Source organism: Bos taurus, chromosome 18 (genome assembly GCF_002263795.3).
Source record: "Bos taurus isolate L1 Dominette 01449 registration number 42190680 breed Hereford chromosome 18, ARS-UCD2.0, whole genome shotgun sequence".
Classification (NCBI taxonomy): Eukaryota; Metazoa; Chordata; class Mammalia; order Artiodactyla; family Bovidae; genus Bos; species Bos taurus.
The window spans coordinates 55,350,077-55,377,394 of record NC_037345.1 but is presented as its reverse complement, the minus strand read 5'-3'; the positions used below and the strand labels follow the sequence as shown (position 1 = coordinate 55,377,394).

The 27,318-nt window shown below is 54.1% G+C and overlaps 3 protein-coding genes across 8 annotated transcripts; all 3 read left to right on the top strand.

Annotated features, from left to right (window-relative positions):
* Positions 1 to 105: 105 nt before the first annotated feature.
* IZUMO1 (izumo sperm-oocyte fusion 1) lies at positions 106 to 4,392 on the top strand. 3 transcript variants are annotated; one of them, XM_024979242.1, is made up of 9 exons: positions 106 to 1,279; positions 1,619 to 1,693; positions 1,964 to 2,050; positions 2,313 to 2,333; positions 2,660 to 2,740; positions 2,928 to 3,028; positions 3,301 to 3,454; positions 3,796 to 4,003; positions 4,247 to 4,392. In XM_024979242.1, exons 1-9 carry the CDS (start codon positions 1,042 to 1,044, stop codon positions 4,320 to 4,322), a joined length of 1,041 nt encoding a protein of 346 aa, XP_024835010.1. In that variant the 5' UTR covers positions 106 to 1,041; the 3' UTR covers positions 4,323 to 4,392. The 3 variants fall into 3 exon arrangements, with proteins under 3 accessions (XP_024835010.1, XP_024835011.1, XP_024835012.1); XM_024979243.1 differs by lacking the exon at positions 2,313 to 2,333; XM_024979244.2 differs by having other exon boundaries at positions 3,796 to 4,392.
* A 295-nt stretch (positions 4,393 to 4,687) lies between these two features.
* On the top strand, positions 4,688 to 18,295 carry RASIP1 (Ras interacting protein 1). Its single transcript, NM_001193160.3, has 12 exons — positions 4,688 to 4,779; positions 5,020 to 5,160; positions 5,743 to 6,428; positions 7,974 to 8,329; positions 12,054 to 12,707; positions 13,515 to 13,552; positions 13,785 to 13,936; positions 14,055 to 14,158; positions 15,515 to 15,758; positions 15,964 to 16,136; positions 17,171 to 17,318; positions 17,873 to 18,295. Exons 2-12 carry the CDS (start codon positions 5,024 to 5,026, stop codon positions 18,070 to 18,072), a joined length of 2,892 nt encoding a protein of 963 aa, NP_001180089.1. The 5' UTR covers positions 4,688 to 4,779; positions 5,020 to 5,023; the 3' UTR covers positions 18,073 to 18,295.
* Positions 18,296 to 19,176: 881 nt separating this feature from the next.
* On the top strand, positions 19,177 to 24,944 carry MAMSTR (MEF2 activating motif and SAP domain containing transcriptional regulator). Of its 4 annotated transcripts, XM_005219194.4 has the most exons (11): positions 19,177 to 19,253; positions 19,519 to 19,679; positions 19,798 to 19,881; positions 21,053 to 21,091; positions 21,713 to 21,882; positions 22,061 to 22,245; positions 22,568 to 22,670; positions 22,841 to 23,035; positions 23,319 to 23,522; positions 23,601 to 23,655; positions 23,828 to 24,431. In XM_005219194.4, the coding sequence occupies exons 3-11, from the start codon at positions 19,824 to 19,826 to the stop codon at positions 24,109 to 24,111; spliced, it is 1,293 nt and encodes a 430-aa protein (XP_005219251.1). In that variant the 5' UTR covers positions 19,177 to 19,253; positions 19,519 to 19,679; positions 19,798 to 19,823; the 3' UTR covers positions 24,112 to 24,431. The 4 variants fall into 4 exon arrangements, with proteins under 4 accessions (XP_005219251.1, XP_005219252.1, XP_059732530.1 ...); XM_005219195.4 differs by lacking the exon at positions 19,519 to 19,679; XM_059876547.1 differs by having other exon boundaries at positions 19,177 to 19,679.
* The last annotated feature ends 2,374 nt before the right edge of the window (positions 24,945 to 27,318 follow it).

Here is a 27,318-nt window from a genome sequence, read left to right as displayed (position 1 = left end):
CGGGGACTTCTCATTTCTTGGGACATGAGTTCCTTCTTTTTTGGTGCCCTACTTGTGTGATTTGTGGTCTCAGAGACCCAATTCCTTCCTCGGAGACTCTCTGCATTGGCCCCCAGACCCCTTTCCCCTGGGACCCTGGTATCCAGCCCCACAGGCTGGAGAGAGAAGGTGGGGTGGGGCGTGAACAAAGATTATAATTCTTGAACTACGTTTCCCATAAAGCTATGGGGTCGGCTGCTGTAATCAGCTAGGGAGACACCCGGGGCCTTCTGGGAAGTGTAGTCCTAGGGCTAGAAAGGATCTTTTCCTACGTTTTCGTGGCTCGACGACAGGGTTTCCAAAGGGTCGTGGGCATCTAGCCCAAAGCCTGAGTCGGAGCCCTGAGAGGGGAGGAGACTGAAGGCTTGAAGCCCTTTCCTTGGCTCCGGAAATCAGAGCCGACAGGGATCTTCCCTTCGGTAGATGCTGGGAAAGTTCTAGTCTGAAAAGGCAGCTGTGACATCATGGAGCGATAGGTGGGGCCTTCCCTTTGTCGGGATCCAATCAGACTAAGAGTTGGGATTCTGGGCGGGGCCAAGGAAACTCCAGGGACTCTCTCTAGGGAATCTCGGGCCTCACGTAGGTAGCCGGGAGGAGGAGGCTGTGGGCGTTCCTAGTAAGGGGCAAACCGTGACTGTGACCCCAATCAAGAGCTTTCTCTACCACCCAACCAACCTTACCCTCACCCCCAACAAGATTCTTAATTTTAGTCGTGGGAAAAGATTCGAGTTGGAAGGACGTGGCTTAGTCATTCTCTCTAAAAGCTCTCAGAACGTGGGCTCTTCAGCGAACCCTAGTGTTCGAGGGTACAACAGTCAGGAGTCAAGGTCGAGGGTAGAGTGCTTTAAGACTCCTCGGTTCTCTAATGAGAAGTGTGCGCCCTGCCAATTGGGGTTCCGATAGTCTCGTGGAAAGGCTTCTCTCCATTTAGCGTTCACCTTCTCGGGTGGGGGTAAGAAGACCCTCCCCGGCGTTGGGCACGGACTGCGCACTCTGGTCGCAATGGGGCCGCGGGGGCTTCCCCTCCTGGTGGCGACTCTGGCCGGCTGCCTATTTCCTGCCAGGGGCTGTGTCATTTGTGATCCAAAGGTCAGGGAGGCGCTAAACTCCTTGGAAATGGATTATCTGCCTGGCCACCTGGAGGCCAACCATCACAAAAAAGTGATGGAAAAGATAAAGCAGGCACTGGAAGATTTCAAGGACCTGCCTATTGACGAGGACTCCTATATGGGGGTTGTCGGTGAGGGTGGAGATCGATAAGGGTTCTGGGGCTAGGGTCGCTGGGAGGTGCTGGAGAGAAAGGACTGAAGGGAGAATCTCCTAGGTTCGGGAATGGAAAAGGCTGGGATGCAGATTCTGGGGTTCCCCAAGGGCTGGCAAATACAGTTTCCCTACCTTTTAGCCTGCAATTTTGTATAATAAAACTACAACTCCCAGAAGGCAACGGGGTGGGGTAACCATTTTACCAGACCTACCCTTGTCCACTAGCCCCATGGGTACTGTAGTTTCTAAGACTAGGTGAGCGGATGAGACAGTAATGCTTGGAATCTGGGGGTTATCTCTCCCCCGTCCCCCACAGATGAGGCCACACTGGAAAAGTCATCCTGGAGTTTGCTGAAGGATATGAAACGCATCACAGATAGTGATGCAAAAGGTAAATGCTCAGAGAGGGCCTGAGAGAACTTCCAGAAACTCAGGGAAGGGACTGCTGGTGACCCCTGGTCTGGTGGTCAGGTACTGGACTCTGGAGCCAGCATTCTGTTAAGTGGTCTTTATATTTTTATTGTCCTAACCTGAGAAGACCGGAAAGCTGAATGCCAGGCTCTGCAGACAGAGGCCAACTTCGGGTACCTCACATCTGGGACGGGCAGGAGGGTGGGGGTGGGGGTGGGGACTACTCTGCAGTCTGCCTGCTTCTTCCCAGGTGAGCTCTTCGTGAAGGAGATGTTATGGATGTTGCATCTGGCAAAGAATACCTTTGCCAGCTACGCTGCTCAGTTTCAAAAAGAGGGTGAGAGAAGATGGGAGTCTGGCACCACAGGCTTCTCCTTTCACAGTCCTAGAGTCCTTGTCCCCTGCCTCCTGCTTCTCTGATCCGTCAGCTCTCCCAACCCCCTGCCCCCTCAGACCCAAGGATCCAGATACCCATGTCTTTCCTTTCTCCAATGCAAGAGCCCCAGCCCTAGCCTGTTCCTTCACCCCTTCTCTCATCCCCTGTAACTTAAGAAATCTTATTCTCTCTCTCTCTTTTTTTATTGTTTCTTCCGAGGCAGCTTTTTGTCCCAACAAATGTGGTAAGTCTCAATTATGGGAAATGGTCGTCCATCCCTCATCCCTGCCCTGTCAATACCCAGTCTCTCTTTTGGGTCTGTGTCTCATTCTCCCCGTCGAGAGGTTCCTGGGTCTCCAATATTTCTTGGACTTCTTGGGGGAAATGGTCATATAGTTTTTGCACTCTTTACTGAGCCTAGTTAGAGCCGACTTCCTACAGTGCTATGTTCCAGCCCCTGACTGACCTCCTTGGAGATTCGGCTGATCCCGCCTCAGCCCTTGGCCCTACCCTCTCCTTTTAGCCCCGCCTCTTAATTGGGAGAACACAGCCTCGATCTTGCCCTTTTAGGTTTGATGTTGCAGCCTCTCATCTGGTGCAGTACCTGCCAGAAGCAGGTTCACGCTTGTCGAAAGTCTAAGAATTGCGGAGGTGAGAGAGCGGGGCCCAGCCAGAGGGGTTGGCGCCAGAGGGGCGGAGCCAGAGGAGAGACTGAATCTAAAGAGGGCGAAGACTGGAGCCAGACCAGGAGGACAGGCGGGGCGAGACCAAGTGGAAGGGGGTTGGGAGAGGGCCCAGAATCTTGAGAGAGCACACCACAGTAACCCCCTATTCCCAGAGCGCGAAGTCAAGGTCCATCACATGGAAGACATGATCCTGGACTGTGAGCTCAACTGGCATAAAATCTCTCAAGGCCTGACCGATTACAGCTTTTACAGGGTGGGGCCCTCCAACTCCCGTTACCCTTGAACTCCAAGTCCATCAGGCTTGTATGAGCACCCCTAGACCCTGTATCCACAGGCCTGCATCCACAATGCCCATGACCTATGACCGACCAAGTCTGACTTCCTTTTATCCCCTGGGACCTCACGTCCTGAACAGTACACCCTGGACTCCCACCTCCCCACTGAAGCCCCATGATCATCTCACCCCTGTACTCCCCTAATCCCTGAATTCCCCAGGCCTCTGTGACCCCTTGAGCTTGGGTCTAGGTTTGGAAGAACAATTCTGAGACCTTGGTGTCCAAGGGGAAGGAGCCCATCCTGACCAAGACCATGGTGCGTCCAAAGGATGCAGGTACCTATCGCTGCGAGCTGGGTTCCATACAATCCAGTCCAGCCACGATCATCTATTTTCACGTCACAGGTCAGTGTTGCGGAGTTGAGAGAAGTGGAATTCAGGGTCCTGAGTTTTTGGGGCGCCCGATTCCAGGCGGGTGGCTTGCTTCAGGGGCGTGGCCTATGGGCATAACTTCCTGTCGGGGTGTGGCTTCAGGCCACGAGGGTGTGGCTTCCTGCCCCGAGTAAGGTTCCTGGTCACCCGGCCAGGGCGCCCCTCTGGGTGTGCCCCGGCTTCAAGCAGTTGGAGGTGTGATTATGTCCCGGAGGGCCTGGGTCCTGGGGCGGCTTGCCGCGGGGAGAACTTGCCTTGGTCTTGGCAGGACCTTAGCGCTCTCCCAGGATCACTTCTTACCCCTCCTCTATCAGTATTGCCCAAAAGAATCCAGGAGGAGATACCGTCACCAAACACCGAAACTCAGGATGAGACGGCCCTGGGAGAGGTGGCTTTGGATCGCCCACACACAACCACAGACTTCGAGCCACAGACTCCGAAGCCGGAGCAACTGCTGAGAAGACGCCTGTTGGGGGTGCTGATCTGGGGCTTAGTGGTGCTCACTGTCGGCGTTCTAACCGCGTGAGCCGCCCACTGAAGAAGGCAGGGCTTGGAGTGAGAGGCGGGGTTTCCCGCTACCCAATGCAGGCAGGGGTCTGCGAGCCGAGGAACGCTGAGAGCTGGACTGCCTTTGGGAGCCGGGCTCACCTAAGGAGGGCGAAGCTTGGATCACTGCTAGAATAAGATCAAACCTAGGGAGGCCGGGAGGGGGGGTCCTCACTCAGTGAGGACCTAACCTGTTTCCGCTCTGTGTACTCCCATCAGGATCCTTTTCTCTCGGTCTGGCAAAGTGGTCGATTTCATAAAGTCCCGGTTCAGCTCTGGCAGTCGAGCTGCTTAGGACTCGGGGGTTTCAAAGGAAAAGATCAAAGAATCCAAGAGAAAAATAAATATTTATCTGGTGGTCCAAGTATCTGACTCACTCCCTCGGACTGATTCTAACTTTTGGTCTCCCCCCACCCCCAAGAGAAGTTTGGGGATGGTCTTCTGTCCGAGAAAGGAGGGGCTGGGACCCCCGGGCCCTATGGGCCTGGAAGGGGCCAGCTGGCGGCGATGTGATTCCAGAATCAAGGAGTGGGGCAGGGCCAGCCTTCCCCAGATCTCCTCCCCCAGGCCCGGTCCCCTCACAGGACGCCCCCTCCCCGCTCTTCCTGCCGGTTTCCTCTTGCCTTTTCCTGTCCCCCACCCAGTGCTGGGAGCTGGGGCAGAGGCAAAGGCTGAACGGGAGCTGCGGGGTCAAGAGCCAACCAGGGCAAGCGGAGACAGGGCCCCCAGGTGCTGGCGGGACCCGAAGCAGGGTAAGAGCCCGGGGACCCAGGAGTCCAGTCGCCTCCTCCCTTCCTCAGACGTAGGAGTCAGTCCCCAGCCACCTTCCATACCAGCAACCACAATCCGGGCTCCCATCCCCTCCTCCAACCCGACTCTGGAGTCTGAGCCCCAAACCCCTCCTCCCTCTGACTCAGGAGTCCAGGTCCCCCTCAACCCCATCCCTACCTCGGGAGACCTCAGGAGCTGGGGTCTTCCCCATCCTCCCTTAGGGCCATGCTGTCTGGTGAACGGAAGGAGGGCGGAAGCCCCCGCTTTGGGAAGCTCCATCTCCCAGTGGGCCTGTGGATCAATTCTCCCAGGAAGCAGCTGGCCAAGCTGGGGCGACGCTGGCCCAGCGCCGCCTCTGTCAAGTGAGTGCCCACCTCCTCACGACACTAGCCCCTGCCCCACCTGCCCCTGTTTATAGCCCAGTCCCTGCCCCGGGTAATGCCAGGGACCCGGAAAGAGCTGGCTCCAGTTCCTGTCCTGAATGGGCAAGTGAGATGGTGGGCAGTGGGCAGTGGGCAGACAGTGAGGCCCAGTGGTAGAGGGTCGGGCGAGGGGAGTTCTGGGCCTGGAGATGGGTTTAGGCCGGGTGGACAAGGGGACCCCGACAGAAGAAGTAGCGGTTTGATTCACCTTCCTTCCCCCCCTCCCTGCTCACCTCTTGGAATTTCCTTCTGAGGGACTCGCCTTTATTTATTTTCTCTCCCTCTCTCTTTGCCTCTGGCCTGTGCCCACCCCCACCCCACCCCATCTCCATACACCCCGCGTCTCTCGCCCATCGGTGGGTATCTGTCCCCCACTATCTTTGGGTCCCTCCCTCTCCGGGTCTCGGTCCCCTCTCCGCACCCGCGTCTCTGCCCACCTCCCTCTTTCTCTAACCCCCATCCCCGTCTCTGCATGTCTTTCGGGCCTCTCTTCTGGGTCTGTGCTCCCCGGCGGGCTCCCAGGTCGTCGTCTTCGGACACGGGGAGCCGCAGTAGCGAGCCACTGCCCCCGCCGCCGCCGCACGTGGAGCTGCGGCGAGTGGGTGCGGTCAAGGCAGCCGGGGGAGCCTCAGGGAGCCGTGCCAAACGCATCTCTCAGCTCTTTCGGGGCTCGGGCACCGGAACCACGGGGTCCGGTGGCGCGGGAGGCCCTGGGACCCCGGGGGCCGCGCAGCGCTGGGCCAGCGAGAAGAAGTTGCCGGAGCTGGCGGCGGGTGTGGCCCCCGAGCCTCCACTGGCCACACGCGCCACGGCGCCCCCGGGGGTACTCAAGATCTTCGGCGCAGGTTTGGCTTCGGGCGCCAACTACAAGAGCGTGCTGGCCACGGCGCGCTCCACCGCGCGCGAGCTGGTAGCCGAGGCGCTAGAGCGTTACGGGTTGGCCGGCAGCCCCGGCAGCGGCCCGGGAGAGAGCAGCTGCGTGGACGCCTTCGCGCTGTGCGACGCCCTGGGTCGGCCCGCGGCGGGCGCCGTGGGCAGCGGCGAGTGGCGGGCGGAGCACCTGCGTGTGCTGGGCGACTCGGAGCGCCCGCTGCTGGTGCAGGAGCTGTGGCGGGCGCGGCCAGGCTGGGCGCGGCGTTTCGAGCTGCGCGGCCGCGAGGAGGCGCGCCGCCTGGAGCAGGAGGCCTTCGGAGCGGCAGACGGCGACGGTGAGCGGGATCTGGGGGCGGGGCCTGCGGGGGGCTGGCTGGGGCTGGGGGCGGAGTCGTGGTGGGCGGGGCCTGAGGGGCTGACGGGGCGGGCTGGGGGCGGGGTCTGCGGGAAAGGATGGGGGATTGGGCGGGACCTAAAGCACTGTTCAGTGGAAGGCGAAGCTGGGGCAGGGTCTAAGTCAGCCGGATGGGCTGGGCCGGGGGACGTCGCCCTTGGGATAGGTGCATAGTTGATGGACGGAGCCTGCGATGCTGGGACCCGGCAGCGGAATCGAGTGATAGGAAGGCAGAGATATTGCGCGCGGCGGGTGAGTGGTCCTCATGGCAGGTGGCCTCTCACTACAAGGCTGAGTTGGTTTACGAGAGACGGGGCCTATGGGGATGGAGGCTAGGAGGACAGGCTTGGAAAGTGAGGAAATGAGTTATTAGATCGCAGCCTAAGAATGGGTGGATCCTCAGAAGGGTAGGCCTTGGAGCAGATGACTTTAGGCTAGATTGGCTGCAAACCGTGAGAGGGGGCTTGAGGGTAGTGCACGAGAAATGAAGAGGTATTTGTATTGGCGGAGGACCAGGCTACGTGGGGGCCTAGCATTTGACTCTGTGGTAAAGAATCCACCTGCTACTGCAGGAGACGCAGGTTCAATCCCTGGGTCGGGAAGATCCCCTGGAGAAGGAAATGGCAACCCACTCCAGTATTCTTGTCTGGAGAATCCCACGGTTAGAGGAGCCTGGCAGGCTACAGTCCATGGGGTAGCAAGAGTCAGACACAACTGAGCCCCTAAACCACCACGACCAATATTCTTGCCCAGGAAATCCCATGGACAAAGGAGCCTAATTGACTACAGTCTATGGGTTCACAAAGAATCAGACACGACTTAGCGACTAAGCAAAAACAGCTGGCACATGGTAGTTGCTAAGTAAAGAATGGCAATTATAACCATCGTTATTCCATACACCCCCCCCCCAAAAAAGCATTCACTGGACACCTTCTGTGAGCCACACATTACCTAGGGCCCTTGGGGAGTACAATGGGGACACTGACAAGTGAAGTTCCCGTCTCCTAGATTCCACAGCCCAGTGAGAAACACATCAATTCACTCATTCAGCTCATTTCCACTGGGTACCAGTTAGGTGTCAGTGCGCTGCGTGTGACAAAGTTCATAGTGCCCAGCACGGCTCTTCTTTGCTTCGACTTGGAATGTTAAGAAAAGGTGTTCAAGAGGAAGTGATTTCTCTTCCTTGGTGCAGTATCTTCTTAGTTCATCGCGAAGTTCCTAACACCTAGAACAGTGCCTGGCATATAGTTCGAGTTCAAAAAACACTAACTGAAAGAATAAATGAATTTATTAGTTGAAATTACAAGATAGGCAGGACACAGGCAGGAAGTGTGTTCCAGGCACCAGGAACAGCATATGCAAAAATCTAAATGTGGGAAGCAGCTTCACTTTGCAGCCAACTGTCTATAATCTCTATAGCTCTGTAAGCCTGTCTCTCCCTTTGTCTCTTTCCAGCTGTCTCATCGCTCTCCATCTCTCTCCGCAGGCACAGGCGCCCCCTCGTGGCGGCCACAGAAGAACCGCTCCCGGGCGGCGTCTGGTGGGGCGGCGCTGGCCAGTCCCGGCCCGGGATCTGGGTCAGGGACCCCGGCTGGGTCCGGGGGCAAGGAGCGCTCGGAAAACCTGTCCCTGCGGCGGAGCGTATCGGAGCTCAGTCTGCAAGGTCGGCGGCGGCGGCAGCAGGAGCGCAGGCAGCAGGCACTTAGCATGGCCCCAGGGGCAGCCGACGCCCAAATCGGACCTGTAGACCCCGGCGACTTCGATCAGTTGACGCAGTGCCTCATCCAGGCCCCCAGCAACCGCCCCTATTTCCTGCTGCTGCAGGGCTACCAGGACGCCCAGGTAAGCGCAGCCTAATCTACAGAGAGAGATCTATGTCCCACCCTTTGGTTGAATGGGCGACAGAACTACAACTCCCAGAATTCCTTGGGTCGCGTTAACCTCAGGTTTGTTGGAAGGTAGTGCTGGCAAGGGAGAAGGCAATGGCACCCCACTCCAGTACTTTTGCCTGGAAAAATCCCATGGACGGAGGAGCCTGGTAGGCTGCAGTCCATGGGGTTGCTGAGTCGGACACGACTGAGCGACTTCACTTTCACTTTTCACTTTCATGCGTTGGAGAAGGAAATGGCAACCCACTCCAGTGTTCTTACCTGGAGAATCCCAGGGATGGGGAAGCCTGGTGGGCTGCGGTCTATGGGGTCGCACAGAGTTGGACACGACTGAAGCGACTTAGCAGCAGCAGCAGCAGCAGTGCTGGCAAGTGGTGAAGAACCCATCTGCTAATGCAGGAGACTAGGAGACGTAAGAGACACGGGTAGGAGGGCGTGGTAACGCACTCCAGTATTCTTGCCGGGAGAATCCCCATGGACAGAGGAGCCCGGCAGGCTGCAGTCCATAGGATTGCAAAGAGTCTGACACGACTGTAGCTACTTGGCATGCATACATATGGTTCCAGTCAGGTTCTAGAGGAGGAAATAACATCAAAGAAGAGAGTGGGAGGGTCTAGATAGATCTCGGAGAAGGATTTCACTGGAGGGATAAATAGGCGATGACTCATTCCGTTCAAAGTTGGAAGAAAGCACTGTCTCCCACCAGAAAAGATTGAGAGAGCCTGTTTTATTTTTATTGGCCCCATCACGCTGCTTGCTGGATCTTAGTAACCTCACCAGGGATTGAACTCTGGACTTGGCCGTGCAAGCCTGAATCCTAACCACTAGGCTACCAAGGAATTCCCAGGAGAGCGTATTTTAGAATGATCCTCTTGGAAAGCTTCTATTTCTTGAGGAGGAGTAATGGAAGAGTATCTCTTGGGGAGGGAGCTAATTTGATTGATATATGGAATCTTGTCCTGGGTAAGCCTATATGGTCTTGGAAGAAGTGGATTACATCACTTTTTAAAGTTGATGGTTACCATTGTCGATCGGGGCCAGTGGTACTGGTTCTTCTATTTTACATATTTGAATGGCGATAGGAGAACCTGTTTGAGTGTTGGGGAGCAGAGAGGAAGAAAGGGTTAGCAGTTGGGGGTCAGTGCTAAGTTATTTCATTAAAGAAATGTATTATTGAAAATATTCGTATGTGTGTGTAATGATGATGATGATTAGGGCTTTCCTGCTGGCTCAGATGGTGAATAATCTGCCTGCAATGCAGGAGACCTGCATTTGATCCCTGGGATGGGAAGATCCCTTGGAGAAGGGAATGGCTACCCACTCCAATATTCTTGCCTGGAGAATCCCATGGACAGAGGAGCCTGGCGGGCTACAGTCCATGGGGCACGAAGAGTGACGTTTAGGAGAATCATTCTTATGCTTTAGTCCACCTTTGGGTAATGGTGGTACAGCCAGGGTACCCCTGGGACTAATGGGAAAGCCTCTCTGGAAGGCGGTGGAGTTTATTGAACAGTTCCATTTTTACTCTCAGAGAGGGAGCCAATTGGGTTAGGTCATTTGGCTGTATATATGGGTGAGAGGTTACAACTATTCAAGGAACTTCCATTGGAGGAATTCACTCCTCCTTGTTGGGGCAACAGGACAAGGCAAGTTCATTGTAGAACAGGGTGTGTATATATTGCAACAGCTTATTCCTCCAGGCAGGGTTGGCAAATTGGAGGCTCTTTTGAGGAAAGGTGATCAAATTGGAAGGATCTATTCTGAGAGTATAAGAAAGTAGGTTATGGGAAGAGAGGGAAACATTGGAAACGTTCATTTCTTCAGGTGGGATTCATGATAAATTTCTTTGTAAGAGACTTCATTGGAAGTGTCCATTCCTTGGGAACAGGAATAAGAGTTCTATCCATGGGTGTCTGTAATCTGAGAGTTCATTTTTAAGTGCGGTGGAAGAAGCCCTTTGGCAGTTAAGGAACAGGAAAGCCTCTTGTAAAAAGGGGGTTCGTGTATTTCGGACCATTCCCGGTCCTCCAGACAGGAGAGTGGGAGGTTTTACCTTCAGAAGGTGGTCAGACTGGAAAGATCCATTTTTCTTGAGAGGTAGATGAAACAATATATTGTAGTAAGAGGATTTAAAATATACACATATTTTAAAGTTTATCTATTTATATTTGGCTGTGCTGGGTCTTCATTGCTTCGCACAGGCTTTCTCTAGTTGTGGCGAGCAGGGGCTCCTCTCTAGTTGTAGTGCAAGAGCTTCTCATTGCGATGGCTTTTCTTGTGGCAGAGCACCAGCTCTAGGGCTGCTGGGCTTCAGTAGTAGTGGCTCACAGGCTCTAGAGCACAAGCAAAATAGGGCCATGGGCTTAGTTGTTCCACTGCATGTGGGATCTTCCCCGATCAGGGACTGAACCTGTGTCTCCTGCATTGGCAGGCAGATTCTTTACCACTGAGCCACCAGGGAAACCTAGGAAGGGGTTTTAGAAATGAGCATTTATGAGGTGGGGGTAATGGGAGAGTTCAGTGTAGGAGGGGGTTTATGACTTTGGGGATGCCTATTTTCTCAGATGTGAATGAGGAACAGTGGATCTACTTTAGGAAGGGTGTCAGACTGAGTGCTTCCATTTTTATAGGCTGCAGATTGGAGAGTCTTTTTTAGGAATAGGTCTTCTGGAATCCACCTCTCCATTTAGTGGATGAAATGGGCCACTCCATTATAAGTGGGTCTCTTTGAAAACGTCCATTTATAAGATGAGGTTACTTAAAGCGCCACTATATGGAGATCTCCTTGGAGATGTCCTTGTGGGGGGGATGGTAACATTGAGAGCAACCACTGATGGGAGGAAGAGTGCCTTTGGAATGCTCCATCATGGGGGCGGGGGGAGTGGCAAACAAGTGAGTCTACTGTAGAATTATGACTCCTTGGAAGTGAATTCATCATGGGGTGGGGAAAAAAATCAGAGTCCATTATAGAAAGCGGGTCTCTTTGGAAGTGTATATTCATGGGCTGGAGATAATGGAAGAAACCTTTGTTTGAGGGGGAAGTCTCTTTAAAGGTACCCTTGCTTTGGGAAAACTGAGAGCAGCTATTATTGGAAGGGAAATGTCTTTGAAAGCCTCCATCAGAGGGGTGGCATGAAGGGCATTCAGGACCAGGAGTAGGGAAATGGGAGAGTCCCTAGGAGAAAGAAGGTTTCCTTGGGAAGGGCCATTGAGGGTGAGTGTAGTGGGAGAGTGCATTTTAGTAATGGGGATGTGGTGTCCTTGTAAGCACCTGTTCTTTGGGCTGAATGTTATGGGAGAATCACAGGATTGCCTTGAAGGAGTCCTTTCAGAGGAGATGAGAAGATGGGAGAAGCCACTGGAAAAAGATCTGCTGGGAAGCATCCATTCTTTGAGGGAGAGAAATGGTAGAGCCCCTGTCAAGAAAGGGGTTTCCTCCTATCCAGTCTTCAGGATGGACTTACGGGACAGTTCACCATAGGAAGTGCCTTTAAAGAGTCCACTCATGGGAGGTGGGAGGTAATTAGTGAGTTCTTTGAGATCCCAGGAGATCTCCTTGGAAGTGCTCATTCAAGAGATGTGGTTGACAGGAGAGTCGATTGTGGGAAAGGTATCTCCTTGGGAACATCCATTTCTCGTGGAGTTGTATCCTTTACTGCAGCTTCACTTTCCTCCAGGACTTCGTGGTGTATGTGATGACGCGGGAGCAGCACGTGTTTGGCCGAGGTGGGAACTCCTCGGCCCGCGGTGGGTCCCCAGCCCCGTATGTGGACACCTTTCTCAACGCCCCGGACATCCTGCCGCGTCACTGCACAGTGCGCGCGGGTCCTGAGCCCCCGGCGATGGTGCGCCCATCCCGGGGAGCCCCTGTCACGCACAATGGGTGCCTATTGCTGCGGGAGGCCGAGCTGCATCCGGGAGACCTGCTGGGGCTGGGCGAGCACTTCCTGTTCATGTACAAGGACCCCCGCGCTGGCGGCTCGGGGCCGGCGCGACCACCGTGGCTCCCCGCACGCCCCGGGGCCACACCGCCGGGCCCCGGCTGGGCCTTCTCTTGCCGCCTGTGCGGTCGTGGCCTGCAGGAACGCGGCGAGGCGCTGGCGGCCTACCTGGACGGCCGGGAGCCCGTGCTGCGCTTCCGACCCCGCGAAGAAGAGGCGCTGCTGGGCGAGATCGTGCGCACCGCGGCCGCTGGCGCCGGGGACCTGCCACCCTTGGGGCCGGCCACGCTGCTCGCGCTTTGTGTGCAGCATTCAGCTCGAGAGCTGGAGCTGGGCCACCTGCCGCGCCTGCTGGGTCGCCTGGCCCGTCTTATCAAGGAGACTGTCTGGGTGAGCTCCCCCAACCGCCGTCCAGACTCTTCTGCGCCCCGAATCCTTGCCCCAGCCTCCTCTTGCCATCTCAAACCTTAGTTTCGTAGTTTGGCAGAACAAAACTACATCTCCCAAGATGCCTCAGGAGGAGGGGGGGGTGGGGCTTGGGCAAGGGGCCCCACGGGATGCTGGTAATTGTGGTTTCATCCACAGTGCTTGACGAGAAGGCAGTACAGTAGTACCTATCTTTGCAGGTGTGGAATAATGGGAGAAACCATTCTGTGAGATGGAGTGGGGTTAGAGATCGCATTGGGTGAAAAGTTCAAAGAGACCATTATGAGAAGTGAGGCGGGGAGCCCATTGGGCCTGAAGCTTGGCGCCATAGTTGGCGAGACCATTCTTGGAGCCCGAGGAGAGCAAGCCCATAGGGCCAACAAATGGATATGCTAGGGAGAAACCATTAAGTTGCATCCAGTTGAGCTGAGCCCTAGTTAGAGAAAAGGTTTAGGAAATTTTGAGGGGTAAGAAGAAACTCCACTTGAGCAGAAGTAGACCTAAGGGGAGACAGACCACTTATAATCATAGGGGTGTGTGTTTTAAAAGGTAAGAAGAGAACTGATTATTCTGAAGCTTGAGGATCAGAGTTCATTAAATTTTTTTTATTGGAATATAGTTGATTTACAATGTTGTGTTAGTTTCTGCTCTGCAGATTAGAGCCTGTTTGAAAAGTGAGGAGAGTCTCTGTCAAAAGGAAAACCAGGGCATTAACTCATGGCCTCTCTTCCTCATCCCCCTCACCTTGATTCTGATCTTACTGTTCCACAGGAAAAGATTAAGGAAATTGGAGACCGTCAGCCAGAAAAGTAAGAGAAACTCTGGGGAGAAGGGTCGAGAGGGATGTAGCAGTCAGGAGGATTTGCAGCCAGTTCTGTGTTCACTTTTCCATGCATGTTTCACTGCAAGTTTCTTTGGGACTCAAATTTTCTAACTGTGAAATGAGGGTTGGACTCTGTCCCCAGTTAGACCCAGATTTCTGGGTTTGGCCATTATGGTGGGGGTTGGGCAATGATTAAAGGCCCTTTCCCCTTTTCCCAGCCACCCTGAGGGAGTTCCTGAGGTGCCTTTGACACCTGAGACTGTGTCTGTGGAGTTGAGGCCACTCATGCTATGGATGGCCAACACCACAGAGCTACTGAGCTTTGTGCAGGAGAAGGTGCTAGAGATGGAGAAGGAGGCCGACCAGGAAGGTAAGCCCTGACCCAGGCCCATGTTTGTCCAAACCCCCAGCCATTCCCTGCACCTGGGGACCTGGGTTTCTGCCTGGCACCCTCTGGTTCTCCTTCTCACTCCTATGCCGGTCTTCAGACCCACAACTCTGCAATGACTTGGAATTATGTGATGAGGCAATGGCCCTCCTGGATGAGGTCATCATGTGTACCTTCCAGCAGTCTGTCTACTACCTCACCAAGGTATGCCTCCTGTTTGGCATGGCATCACTTCCTGTTTGAACTGTATCACATTGCTCTGATGTCACTTCCTATTTGACCTAACAAGATTTCCTGCTTCTCTGACATCACTTCCCATGTCCCCACAGGCCACACTGCTTCCTGTTTGAGATTACATCACTTCCTGCCTTTCTGACTTCTTGTCTCTGCAACTATCCTCTCTTGATCGGCTGACTTTGCTGTCTGGCTATATCACCATTACTGCTTTCTCAAGCTCCTGTTTTCTAAGTCCACTCTTAAGTCACTGATAAGTTTGATAGATGATAGATATTAAATAGAATAGGCAGTGTCATTTAAACTAAACCTCTTTAAGCAGGCCTTTCTGTGTTTGCTGACCTCACTTTCTATAGCTTTAATTTCATTCCCTTTTCTTAAAAAAAAAAAAATGTTGTTTCTTTTCCTTTAAAACTTAAATAGTTTTTTTTTTTCCCCCCATAATGTTTAGCTTGTGGGATCTTAGTTCCCCAACCGTGGACTGAACCCATACCCTCAGCAGTCTATCTTCTTTTCATGCCCTCAGCAGTGAAAGTGCAGAGTCCTAGTCATTGGACTACCAGGGAATTCCCTTCACTCCCTTTTCTGAGTCACAAACCTTTTTCTCCCTGGAGTGCCCATCCTGCAGGACCTACTTTCTGCCCCAGTCCCCCGCCACCACTCTTGAACTTAACATTGCTTGTTGGAATTCTCAGGGTTTCTAGCTTATGATAAGCCTGATTCCTTATCTGTGAAATGAAAGGGGATCTTTTGGGACAGATAATCTCTATATTTCTTGAGCAGCCTTGATTTGTGAAGCTCTTTCCTCCAAGGCTTTACTTCCTGTACATCCCTGCCAAGTGTGGGTTTGTTTCTTCTTTGGCTCTGACCTCATTTCCTGTCCTTGGCCTGATCTCACTTTCCACTGGCTAACTGCCACCCCACTCCCACTTCCTGACTCTCCATTCTTTTCCTTTCCTTCGGGAATTCTGGATAAATAAATCTTTGATTGAAGGGAGCCTCTTTGTTCGATGTCCTTTGTTCTCCTTGAGCTGTCTCTGTTGAGAACTACAAGTCCCGTAAGGTACCAGAGGTGGTTTTAAAATACCCAAGACACTTCTGGAAAGCCTTTCTTAAACTTGAGGTATCCCAGGCTTGATGAATGCTAGGAACCCATTTGGAAAGGAGGAATTTGCTTATTGGAGACCTTTAGAGCGTTGAAAGTAGAATGGACTACAATTCCCAGGAGCCTTTGGTGGAGCTCCCTGGTATCTTCATGCTCCACTACCCTGAAGCTTCCTGGGAGTTGTAGTCCAATCTCTTGCTTGCATTTCTGTATCTCCTCAGACTCTGTATTCAACGCTGCCTGCTCTGCTGGATAGTAACCCTTTCACAGCTGGAGCCGAGTTGCCGGGGCCTGGTGCTGAGCTGGGGGCCATGCCTCCAGGGTTGAAACCTACCCTGGGTGTGTTTCAAGCAGCCCTGGAACTGACCAGCCAGTGCGAGTTGCACCCAGACCTTGTATCTCAGACTTTTGGCTACTTGTTCTTCTTCTCCAATGCATCCCTTCTCAACTCGCTGATGGAACGAGGTGAGGGATGGACTGGAAAGGGGCTGGGAGGCAGAGACAGGAACCACTGAGACTTGCGTCAGTTAAGACACATCACAGGCTCAGGCCTCATCCTTAGGGACTCCAGAGAGCGTGGTCCAGATCCCAAACTGAAGGACAGGAAAGGTCTGGGAGGCAGGAGGGCAGGGTCCATGGACCCATTGCTTCTCATACCCTTCCCCCACAGGTCAAGGCCGACCATTCTATCAATGGTCCCGAGCTGTCCAAATCCGAACCAACCTGGATCTTGTCTTGGACTGGCTGCAGGGGGCTGGGCTGGGTGACATTGCCACTGAGTTCTTCCGGAAACTCTCCATAGCTGTGAACCTGCTTTGTGTGCCTCGCACCTCCCTGCTCAAGGTGACTCCCGACCCCTGATCTCTGAGTCCCCAACCCCACTCACCCATTCTCTGTATTCAGCTTACCCTTCGATCTCCCCTTGGGCTCTGTGTTATTCCCAGCCCCAGCTCAGACACCATAGATGCTGCATTAGCAGCTAGAAGGAAGCCACCCACATCAATGTCTGAATTTGGCTACATCTGAATCCCAGTGGGAGTTACTAGTTTCCAGGGTCCCCTCCCTTAGACATGCTGATTCAGGAAGTCTGGTATGGAACCAAGAAATGTGACATTTAAAGTATTCATTGAACATAAATGTGCAATACTGTGTTTAGCCCTTTTCATTGAATGTTAATTAAGCCTTGTGAAAGGTTTTTAACTGACAATTTTGTTCAGACCAAAAAAAAAAAAAAAAAAGAATCAGGCAGGCTAGGTCACTTGATTTCATTTATTTACTTTTATTTATCAAACTTTTATAAAGTACTTAATAAGCACCAGACAGAGTTCTGAGTACTTTACAGTCTTGCCTTTTTGAATCCTCATAACAACCCTGTTGGGTAGTTCCTGTTCTCTAATTGACAGGTGAGGAAACTGAGGCACCGTGGTTTGCCAGAAGGTAATGAGTTGCCAGGCAATCTGGGTTCAGTCTCTGTTTTTAATCATGTTGATGATGCTGTTGCCTAGATCTAGGTTAGGTACAGAAATTTTCAAACAGATACAAAAAGTAGCTACAGTCGAATGAACATATATGCACACAATAACATAAACTAATGGTCAATTTGTTTCTTCGCAACTTCTACTTCCTTGTGTATTCTGAAGCAAATCACATTTTTCTTTTTTAAAGTTGAGAGTAGGCCCTTTCCCACCTTCACTTTGGTGATAGCCAGGCCTCACAGGGTCTTGGAAGACATTGCAGAGACACCAATTTCTACCCACTATATCCACACCGCCTGTGGAGGGCCTTCCACTTAGGATTTCTCAGCTGTCCCATAATGACTGTAGATCTCTCACCTCGTCTTCCTTTTTTTTTTTTTTTTCACCTCGTCTTCCTACCAGGCTTCATGGAGCAGCCTACGAACTGACCACCCTACACTGACTCCTGCTCAGCTGCACCATCTGCTCAGCCACTACCAGCTGGGCCCTGGCCGCGGGCCTCCACCTGCCTGGGATCCTCCCCCTGCAGAGCGAGATGCTGTGGACACAGGTGAGGAGAAATATGGACAGAGGCATCGAGGTGGTCAGCTTTCCTCTGTCCTCAGGACCTAGGAGTCCATAGCCCCAAGCCCTCCTTCCTAGCTCTCTCCTCCCCCTGGATCTAAGGATCTAAGTGCTGGATACAGGATTCTCCCACAGGATACAGGAGATCAAGCCCCCAGCTCCTTATTTTTTCCCAGGAGTCAGGCCTCCAGCCTCTTTGCCCCCACAGACTACCTCCATCACCTAAGAGGCCAGGCTCCAGGCCCCTCAACTCTAAGGAATCTGTGAAACAAAGTTCCCAGCCCTTTCTCCTTTCATCCTCGCGGACTCAAGAACCCAAGTACATGGCCCGTTTTCCAGGCAACGGTGGCCTTTCAGTCTGAACTATAATTCCCATGATGCTTGGGGACTCCAAGAGTCACGTTCGAGGGGACCCTGCTCCAGGAGTTGCTGGGTGTTAAGTTTTTCCTTCCTTCCGGCGTGAGGTAGCCTCGGCCGTCCCTGACATTGCTGCCTCACGCCCATTTTCAGGATTTAACTCTGTGTTCTTCCGTCTCTTAGGGGACATCTTCGAAAGCTTCTCTTCCCATCCTCCCCTCATCCTGCCCTTGGGTAGCTCGCGCCTCAGTCTCACGGGTCCTGTGACAGATGATGCTCTGCACCGTGAACTTCGCAGACTCCGCCGCCTCCTCTGGGATCTTGAGCAGCAGGAACTGCCGGCCAATCACCGCCATGGACCTCCCATGGCCACGCCTCCTTGAGAACCAATAGCAAATGAGCGCGCGAACCTTGAAAATTCATCGGCTAACCTCTAGAGCCCTCCTGAGCGCAGAGCTTTCTGGGAGTTGTAGTTTTTCTCCGCGTGGAATGCTGGGAGTTTTAATTTGGGGGAGCAGAGGATGGGACAGTGGGAAAATGGGTTTGGGATTTGAGTGCCAGGAACAATAAAAGCATCTGTGGTATTGGCAACGCCTCGCTTGTTAAGACTTCGGAGCGGTAGTGGTGATGATTTTTTGTGAAATAAGTCACCAGGGCCCTTGCCTGGAGCATTGGGCTCCTGCCCAATCTACGAGGTATTTATAGCCACGGCCTCAGCTTGCCCTCTTTCCTGTAATCCAATCCAGGTGCTGGGACCTCCCACACACCTCAGGACGGAGCGCTAAACTTGTTCAGCTAAAGATCAGTCCTGCCAGTGGGAAACAGCCAACGCTCCCTTCGACCCCTATAGCTCATACTCCAGCCTCTTCCCTCCGACCCAGGAGTCTGGGTTCCCAAGCCCCTTCTGGACCCTTGTGCCCGTTGGGCACCCTGATGAGTCTCAACACCTCTTGTCCCTGTTCTTGACTCCCTCCTCCCTCACATCCGAAAATTTGGGCCCCCAACCCACTCCTCTCTTGGGCCCAGGAGTTCAAGCCTCTGCCTCTTTTCCTTCAAACCCAGAAATTTAGCTCTCCAGTCCCCTCCTCCCTCAGACTCAGGAAGTTGGGGCTCCAGTTTGAACTTTCCCCCTCCCCCCACCCCGCCCCGAATCCGACTCCTGCTGCTGCGTCAGGGAAAAAGCGACAGGTGGCACCTGCCTGCAGGGTCGGGGCAAGACCACCTGCCACTGCTACTCATCCCGAGCTCCTCTCTTGGCACCTGCCTCTGTCAGTCTGCCCGCCGCTGCCCAGTCGACCCCGCAGCCCCAGGACGCGGAGGAGGAGCGAGCTGGGAACCCCGAGGTCCGCCCCGCCCCAGCCCCTCCCAGCCCGTGCTCCCTCCCCTTCTCAGGATGCCAGGAGGAGCTCCTGTCTACCCCGCCCCGCCCCCCGCCCCGCTCCAGACACGCCCCCAAAAGGGTGAGTCCGAGGCGGTCCCAGGCTGGTAGGGCGGAGCCTGCGGCCACCAGCCTTGACCACCCGACTCGACCCACTCTAGAGCACCGCTGCGCCGAGTCCACCTGGTGAGAAGCCCCTGGGATAGGGGCTGGGAGGGGAAGCCACCTTAACTCTCCTGTCACCTCTGTGATCCCAGTCCCTTCCCCACAAACCGTGATGGCTGACGCCCACCCAAGCCTCCGCACTCTTCTCAAATGCAAGTGTCAGAGACCCTTCCACTCCCTACGGTCCTGTGGGATCCTCGCTTCCCTTCTTGATCAAGGCTGTTGGATTCTAGGCCCCTTAGAGTTCCTGCCTTTCTTCCCCTTTTCCCTCCATCTCCTTTCATAGACCCGGAGTCCAGGCCACCAGTGCCCTCCTTCTTAAGACCCAGGAGTCCCGGGCCTCAGGTGCTTCTTTCCCCAGGGTCCAGGAATTGGGGCCCTCGGCGTGTCCTCTCTCACACCCAGGAGTCTGGGCCCCCAGTCCCCTCCACTCCCAGGATCCAGAAGGTATGGCCCGAGGCCGCTCCTTCTCTAGGTTCCTCAGGCCCTTTCCCTGCTGTGTTCACACGCAGGGGACGCCTCCTGACCTCCACTCTGACCCTGCCTCCCCCCTCCCCCCACACAGTCCAGATCCCCATCCCAGCCTTGGCAATGACCCTGGCGGCTTCCTCCCAGCGCTCCCAAATCATTCGGTCCAAGTTCCGATCTGGTGAGAGATTTCTTTCTGTGCGCGTCGGGAAGGGAGCCTCCTGGTCCTGGGAATATATTCTCAACCTGGGAGTATGCACCGCGGGGCAATGTGGGGAGGTGATCCCCAAGAGGCATGTGTTTTCCATGCAAAACATTATTTGTGTAGAAAGGAGGCCCCAGCAAAGGGGTGGAGTTCTGGTTGACAGTGAGTGTGCAAATGGCTGATGCAATGCTCACGTGAAGAGTGGGGAGTGGGTGGCCAGGGGTGGGTGTGCAGAGGACCTAGGACCGCAAAGGAACAGGGGCTTAAAGTGACAGATGCTCAAAGCAGAAAAGTGTCCAGAGTGGGGACTTTGGAGTGGAACTGCGGGCGAGGGGACAGTGAGCTCTCTAGCCTTGTAAGTGTCAAATGTGGCATTTCAGGTCTCAGCGCAGGTGGAAAGTGTGCAAGTGGGTGCACACCTGGAGGCCAAGTCCGGAGTAGACACAGCATGCTTGAGGGTGCGGACGAGTCTGCTTCTGTGGTTGGGTGGGTGCAAAGACACCAGGAACCAGGGAGCAAGGAGTGTGCAAGAGTACATGTGCACAAAGAAACATGCAAAGAGAGATCCTGGCTACAAAACTGGGGGTGAAATCCCTAGTGGACAACCAAGTGTGTTAATGTGGCGGGGCGCGTGCCAAGATGGTGAGGCAAGGATGAAGAGCAGCAAAGGGCTCTAGTGTATAAAAGTGGTATAAGTGCAAGACTAGAGCCTAGGTAAATACGTGTTTAGAGGTTGGTGTGCAAAAGGGGTGACTGAAGGGAGGCTGAGAAGTAGGGAGTGGGCGTGTGCAAAGCGGGATGCGCAGATAAAAGGAAGCAACGAAGCACAGATACTCAGATGGCAGTTGGGCAGAGGATAGGGTGGGTGCAGGCTTGCGAAGGGGGCAGGTGGGGGAGGGGGCAGGCTGCCTCCTGCCTGCATGCTGGCTGGCTCCCGCCCCAGAACAGCTCTGGCCTTCGCTGCCGTGCTGGCAGGGAGCAGGCAGGAGGCCCGGGAAGGGAGCAGGCTGCCTGCCCACCCGCCTGTACAGGGTGTGTAAGGGGGCTGGACACACATGTCCCGCCAACAACTGCAGCTCACACTCGCCTGCCAGGCCAGGCTCTTGGACACTCCCTTCCCGCCTCTCTCCTCCCACTCCTTCCACAGTCCTTCAGCTTCGGATCCACAGACGGTATCAGGACCCGAGTAAGTGTGGGCCCTGAAAGGGAGGGAATGGTGGCCCCACTTCCCTTAGGGCACCCTTGGGGGGGCAGCTGCCACACATCTTGCTTTGGTTCCCGAGCCCAATCTCTACGCCCCAGGGTTCATTGTGGTCCCCTCCTGTCCTTCCCCAGGACCCACGGGTACAGATCCCCAACTGCCCCACTGGCTAGGAGCTTCTCTTCCTGCCCTTGGGCTTTTCCCACTCCAGTGAAATGCATGAATCCAGATCTTGTTTCTTGGGAGAATATAGGCATCCCAGACTCCACACTTGGCACACATGCAAATCTCAGGATGTGACTTTCAGCTCCTCTCTCTCCCCAAGAACCCAGAGTGCTGGCTCCACCCTTCTCCCAGCAAAACCTCAGAAATCTGGGATCCTGTTACCACACCCCTTGATGGCTGAGTATGAGATTCCTGCCTTTCTTGAGAATGTAAAAGTCTGGATCCCTTATGCTTCTGCCCTTAGATCCAGGAATCCCGGCACTTAGCTCCCACCACTTGGTTTTCACTCCCCACGTATCCTTCTGCACTTGGGGGCTGGGGCCTCCAGGGCCCTCCTTCCCACACAGCCTTGTTTCTCCCTGCCTGGCTTGCTGCCCGCAGCCCTCTCGGGGTCCTTCACCGCCTCTCCGGTCTTGGATCCTGATCCATGGATCTCAGCTGCAGATCCGGCTCTGGCTCTGGCCCCTGCCTCCCCATTGGGCCCAGCCCCTTTCCTCTTCAACCCTGAAGTCCTTCTTCCTGAGCCGAAACCCTGCTGGTCCCTGAAGAAGGTGAGTCTCTATCAGGGTGAAGGGAAGTCCCCCTGAGAGTCTAGCCTTGGTCCTCCTTGCTGCTGCCCATTGTGCTTCTCTGTGATGGTAACAAGCCGACCCCATACTTTGCATGGGGCTCTGGGACAGGAGAGCAGGAACAGAGCAGAAGCATATGACATCATACCTGCTCTTTCAGGAGTCTCCCAAGACCTCCCAACACTGGAGGGAGCCCAAGCCCAAGGGGAACTTGACATACCACCAGTACATACCCCCAGAGCCAAGACAAGGGTACAGGGCAGACCCCCAGGTTGAAGGGTCGCCCTTGGATCCCCCTGGACCGCCTCTGTGGGAAGGGACAACCTCACAACAGCCACCTCCTAGGTATGACCCCCATTTTTGTTCTCCGGGAAGTTCAGGCCGCCAGCTCCCTCCTCCTCCAGGACCCAAGAGTTCAGGTCCTCAATCCCCTCTTCCTTCAGTTCTCAGGAATCCTGACCTCCTACCTAAGAGTCTGGCCCTCTCCCCTCAGTTCCTCTTCTCCCAGGCATGGGAACTAGCCTCCCGTGCTTGCTCGCTCAGAGCCCCATAACTCGGGTCCCTCACTTTCCCGCATCTTCATGAACCCATGTTTTTGGGGACTCCAGAATGCCTTTCCTCTCTCTGGTCCTTCTAATCTCTGTTTCCCCCTCGAAACTATCGCCAGGATGAAGCCCACACCCCTCACTCCCTCCCCACCAGGAGTCCCCAGCCCCTCGCCCCTGCCACATAAGTTGGAACTTCAGACCCTCAAACTGGAGGAGCTGACGGTGAGTTTGGGGAGTTTGAGGTTCAGACATCTAACCCTACAGCCTTTGCTCCGTTGGAGATCCGGGTCCCCAGCTCGTCCTCTCTCGGGTTCCAAATGTTCAGCCCCAGCAAACCCCCACCTGCGCCCCGGAGCCCGCCTAGCACGTCCTCTCCCCGCCTCCCACCCTAGGTCTCAGAGCTCCGGCAGCAGCTGCGGCTGCGGGGCCTCCCGGTGTCGGGGACCAAGTCAATGCTTCTGGAGCGCATGCGCGGCGGCGCCCCGCCCCGCGAACGGCCGAAGGCTCGGCGCGAGGACAGTGCGGCGGGCGCCCCCTGGCCTCGCTTCAGGCCCAAGGCTTTGGGAGCCGCCCGGAGTGCGTGCTCGGTGAGGGCGGGGCTGCGTACGTGGACCAATGAAGAGAAGTCAAAGCGAGATGGGACGGCAAGCTAAGAAAAGAACAGCCAATAAAGTGTGGGGGCGTGGTTAAGAGCCAAGGGGGAGGATCTTAGGAGAAGGGAAGCCAATGAAAGAAGGGGCATGGCCGAAGGGGTGGGGTCAATGGGTGAAGGGCGGGGCGCAGGCCAGGGGGTGGAACCACAGACGGCGAGTGGGTGGGGTTGACTCCCTAGTGGGCGCGGCTTATAGAAACTACCCCTCGTGGTTCCAGTTCAAGCTGAGTCCAACATCTCATTCGCCGCCTCCTCCACGTGCCGTGGAAACCCTGGTGACTGCTTCGGCTTCGGCTCCGGTTCCGGTTGCGACGACGGCTCAGGCTCCAACTCCAGCTCCAGTGCCAGTCCCTTCCTCAGCACCGGCCTCAACAGCCCTGACCCTGGAGGAGGAGCTGCAGGAAGCGATCCGCAGAGCGCAGGTGAGAGTGAGCGGGCCTAGGGTCTCAGACAGGATGAGGCTGGAGTCCCAGGTTCACGCTGCTGCTCCCTGTCCGCAGCTGCTTCCGAACCGGGGCATTGATGACATCCTGGAGGATCAGGTGGAGCCTGAGGGTAAGAGTCGAACTCCTAGATTTGAGGAAAAGGGAGACGGGGTCCAAGGTTCTGGATTCCTGGGTCTTAGGGAGGAGTGGTCTGGGGACCTAGACTCCTGGAAAGGACAAATAGGGAGCTAGGGTCCGCACCTCTGCCTTCCTAAGCTAACGCTGCATTTCTTCCCCTGCAGACCCGCTGCCCGCCATCCCCTTGGACTTCCCGGGCTCCTTCGACATGCTGTCCCCCTCCCCGGACTCTGAAGGCCTCTCTTCTGTCTTCTCTTCCTCACTTCCGTCCCCCACGAATTCCCCGTCCCCCTCTCCCAGGGGCCCGACGGACTTCTTGGATTGGCTGGAGGCTCTGAGTGGGGGTCCCTCGCTGGGCTGTGGCCCACCAGCCCCCAGCATTTTCTCTGCTGACTTATCTGATTCCAGTGGCACCAGGCTGTGGGACCTGCTGGAGGATCCATGGTGATGGATTTTGGGGTTTCCAGGGACTGCGAACTGGTGGGGATGGAGAGGTCACAGATAGGCTCTGTGTGTGTGTGTGTGTGGCGGGGTGGGGCTGGGGGGGTGGGCAGAGGTGGTTGGAACAACTAGCAGAGCCCCTCCCACCACAGACACAAAATCGGAGGTAACTCTCATCTCCACTTGGCCCCTCCACTGTTGCTGACATGCCAACCTCCTAACTTCTACCTGATCTCCATGTGATCCCCTCTGTACTTGTGTTGTTGGGAGCAAAGAGGTTTCGTTTGCTGCTGACCAGGACAAACAAGCTGCTTGATGCTTCCTTCAGAGACCTCATGGATGTTTTTGTTCCACACTATCACCCCCACATCTCACCGACTAGATGGCTGCCTGTTGCTGGGGAGCCTGGAAGGTGGTCTCTGCTCTTTTGGATGCGGATACAGGGATACAGGGATGAGTGGGGAGAGAGAATAGTCTGCCAGACCCTTGACTTCTGACTGGAGATGAGAAAAATCAGATGTGTCATGAATCTGAGGTCAGATTCTCTTAGAAGCAGAATCTGAGACAAGATCCTTGTGTCCATGATTTAGGAAAGACATGCTCCCAGGAGAAAACAATAAAGGAATAGACGAAACAGAACAGGGATGGGGGAAGAAGACTAACAAGGGTGTGATGTCAGGTGAAGTCCCAACCTGAGCCTGATCCCGTGGGGAGCTCTGGAGGATAAATCAAGTTGTAGAGTTGTTCCCACATTGAAGCAAAGGGAACTGGGCCTCTGAGGCAAATGGTAATTCCTGCTTGGGTTTATTATTACTGAATAACAAACCACCCCAAGATTCAGATTGTTCTCAATTCCATGTGTGTTAAGTCTCTTCAGTCTTGTCCAGCTCTTTGTGACTCCATGGCCTGTGGCCCACCAGGTTCCTCTGTCCAAGGGGTTTTCCAGGCAAGAATACTAGAGTGGGCAGCCATTTCCTTCTCCAAGGGATCTTCCTGACCCAGGGATGGACACTGCTTCTCTTATGTCTCCTGCATTGGCAGGTGGGTTCTTTATCACTAGTGCCACCTAGGACTAGCCTGTAATTATTCACAATTTCATGGATTGACTGGGCTCAGTGACATGGTTCTTTGACGCCATACAGCGTCAACTAAAGCCACAGTCATCTTAGGGCCCAGTTGGGCTATAATATCTGAGATGGCGCACTCAGCTGCATCTGGCCCCTTGGTAGGGATGGCTAGGAGGCATGACTCTACTGGACAATGGGATACCTGGACTTCTTGCATTCTCTGTGTAGCCTCACTGCTCTCCCTCTCCATGTGGTTTCTTTCTCCAACAGGTAGCTGGACCCCTTACTTGGTAGCTCAGGGCTCCCCAAAGTGAGCATTCCTCGGGGAAGGAGCAGAAACTTCCAATTTTTTAAAGACTAAACTTGGAACTGGCACAGTGTCGCTTCCACTACATTCTACTCCTTAATGTAAGTCGGGGCAGGCCAGGCTTAATATGAAATATAACTACACAAATGTATGAATTTCAGGGGCATGGTCATTGGGGGCTATCTTTGGAGACTTGCCACTATATGCCTTTAAGGCAATCGTGGGCCACAGGTCACAAGAAGGGGGCAAGAAATAAACTCCCAGGCACCTTGAGCCCACCAGCAGTCCTGGAAACAAAGTTGCAGGGTAAGCTGTTAGCAGCAAGCTGTTTTAAAATATAGGTTTTATTATTATTCAGGTATGGTGAGGCCAATAGATCAGGAGACAATTGCCAGACAAACAAACAAAAAACAGTTTTTTATTTTCACAGGTCCCGAAGGCAGGGGGCAAAGCCAAGCTACACAGGGCTATATGGAGAAGCACCAGGGTCAGTCAGGAGGTAGAGAGGAAGAGGAGAAACTTGGACCCGAGAGACTTTATTGTGGTTTCCTTAGGAAATAACAGATGTGCCGAGGATCTGTAAGCTCAGGATTGTCTAGTTTGAATAATGTCAGCAGGCTCTGGGGTGTAAGAGTTGTCCCCAGTTACCTGGAACTTGGCCTTGGAGGGGCAGATGAATAGTGGCCTGAACTAATAGAGATTCATACAGGAAGTGGTTTGAGGTACAGGCTCTGGGTTGGTTGGTTTGCATGTGAATGGCATGCTTAGGTGTGAGTCCTTTCTTACCTCCAGGAATTGGCCAGCCCTGGGAGGGCAGTCCCTCCATCAGCAAAGCCCCAGATGTCAAAGCTCCAGAAATACAGAAAATAAAAAGGCAAGATTAATGCATAAAACACTCAGAGGCTGAGTGCTGGGTACACAGAACTGGTAAGAAGAATCTGAGGGAACCTGGGCAGGCCAACAACGATGTCCACTACAAGTGAGAATGTGCTGCGGATTGGTTATGTGTTACAGTGCCTAGAGTCGTGACTTCCCTTGTCACTGTCGTGTAAGTTTCTTTATTCGTTCCTACAGCCCAGTGTGACTGAGAGAGTTCACGGAGACTGTCCACAAACCAGACCTGGCAAGTGACATGCACTGATAAATGTTAACCACCATTTCTAGTTGCTGATCAACAATTCTAGTGCCTCAAAGTGTGTAAACTCCAGTGAATGTCGAAGATTCAAGATAAAAATGGAAGGGAACAAATGCTCATTACCATGAGGGAAAGGGAATCTTTGGTGTCTTCCAAACCAGGTGGAATTTGTCACCCTCACTTTCCAGAGGAAATAATTAAAGATCGGAGAAGGGGAGTGATCTGCCCAGTATCACACAGACAGGAGGTGTTGGAGTAGGGTTTTAAATTGGATTCATAAATTCACAGCCTGTGCCCTCAGGGTTGGAAAATCAAAGAGCCTCAGTCTCTGCTCTGGTGAAGCTCAGACATTTGAAAAGAGAGAGTCCCAATGCAGGGTGATAAGTATTTTCATGGCAATGGGATAGGAAGGGCATGAATCCTAGAAAGTACCAGAATTTACAGGGGGATGGGACAGGGTGGTCAGAGGAAACATTTTTTGCTAAGACTCAGAGGATTGAGGAGGAGATAGTCAGGAATGCCTTGGAAGAAGCATCCTTGTTGAGGGTGAAGAACACACAAAGGCTTGAAGGTGTGAAGGGTGCTGTTACCTGGGGAAACGTGTGAGGTCAGGGTTCCTGGAATAAAAAGTGGATGTCCGTGCTATGGCAGAATCTGGGACTAGAGAGGTGGGTGGCGGCTGGTTCTCGCAGGATCCTTTATGTC

What these genes read in the sequence shown, in the direction of transcription:
- IZUMO1 (XM_024979242.1), top strand. Translation starts at nt 1,042, where the DNA reads ATGGGGCCGCGGGGGCTTCCCCTCCTGGTGGCGACTCTGGCCGGCTGC. An exon ending in TTTTTGTCCCAACAAATGTG is followed by an intron (nt 2,334 to 2,659) that starts GTAAGTCTCAAT and finishes TTGCCCTTTTAG; the next exon opens with GTTTGATGTTGCAGCCTCTC. An exon ending in CATCTATTTTCACGTCACAG is followed by an intron (nt 3,455 to 3,795) that starts GTCAGTGTTGCG and finishes CTCCTCTATCAG; the next exon opens with TATTGCCCAAAAGAATCCAG.
- RASIP1 (NM_001193160.3), top strand. Translation starts at nt 5,024, where the DNA reads ATGCTGTCTGGTGAACGGAAGGAGGGCGGAAGCCCCCGCTTTGGGAAG. An exon ending in CGGAGCGGCAGACGGCGACG is followed by an intron (nt 6,429 to 7,973) that starts GTGAGCGGGATC and finishes CTCTCTCCGCAG; the next exon opens with GCACAGGCGCCCCCTCGTGG. An exon ending in AGGGCTACCAGGACGCCCAG is followed by an intron (nt 8,330 to 12,053) that starts GTAAGCGCAGCC and finishes ACTTTCCTCCAG; the next exon opens with GACTTCGTGGTGTATGTGAT.
- MAMSTR (NM_001195011.1), top strand. Translation starts at nt 19,824, where the DNA reads ATGACCCTGGCGGCTTCCTCCCAGCGCTCCCAAATCATTCGGTCCAAG. An exon ending in AAGCGATCCGCAGAGCGCAG is followed by an intron (nt 23,523 to 23,600) that starts GTGAGAGTGAGC and finishes CCCTGTCCGCAG; the next exon opens with CTGCTTCCGAACCGGGGCAT. An exon ending in GGATCAGGTGGAGCCTGAGG is followed by an intron (nt 23,656 to 23,827) that starts GTAAGAGTCGAA and finishes CTTCCCCTGCAG; the next exon opens with ACCCGCTGCCCGCCATCCCC.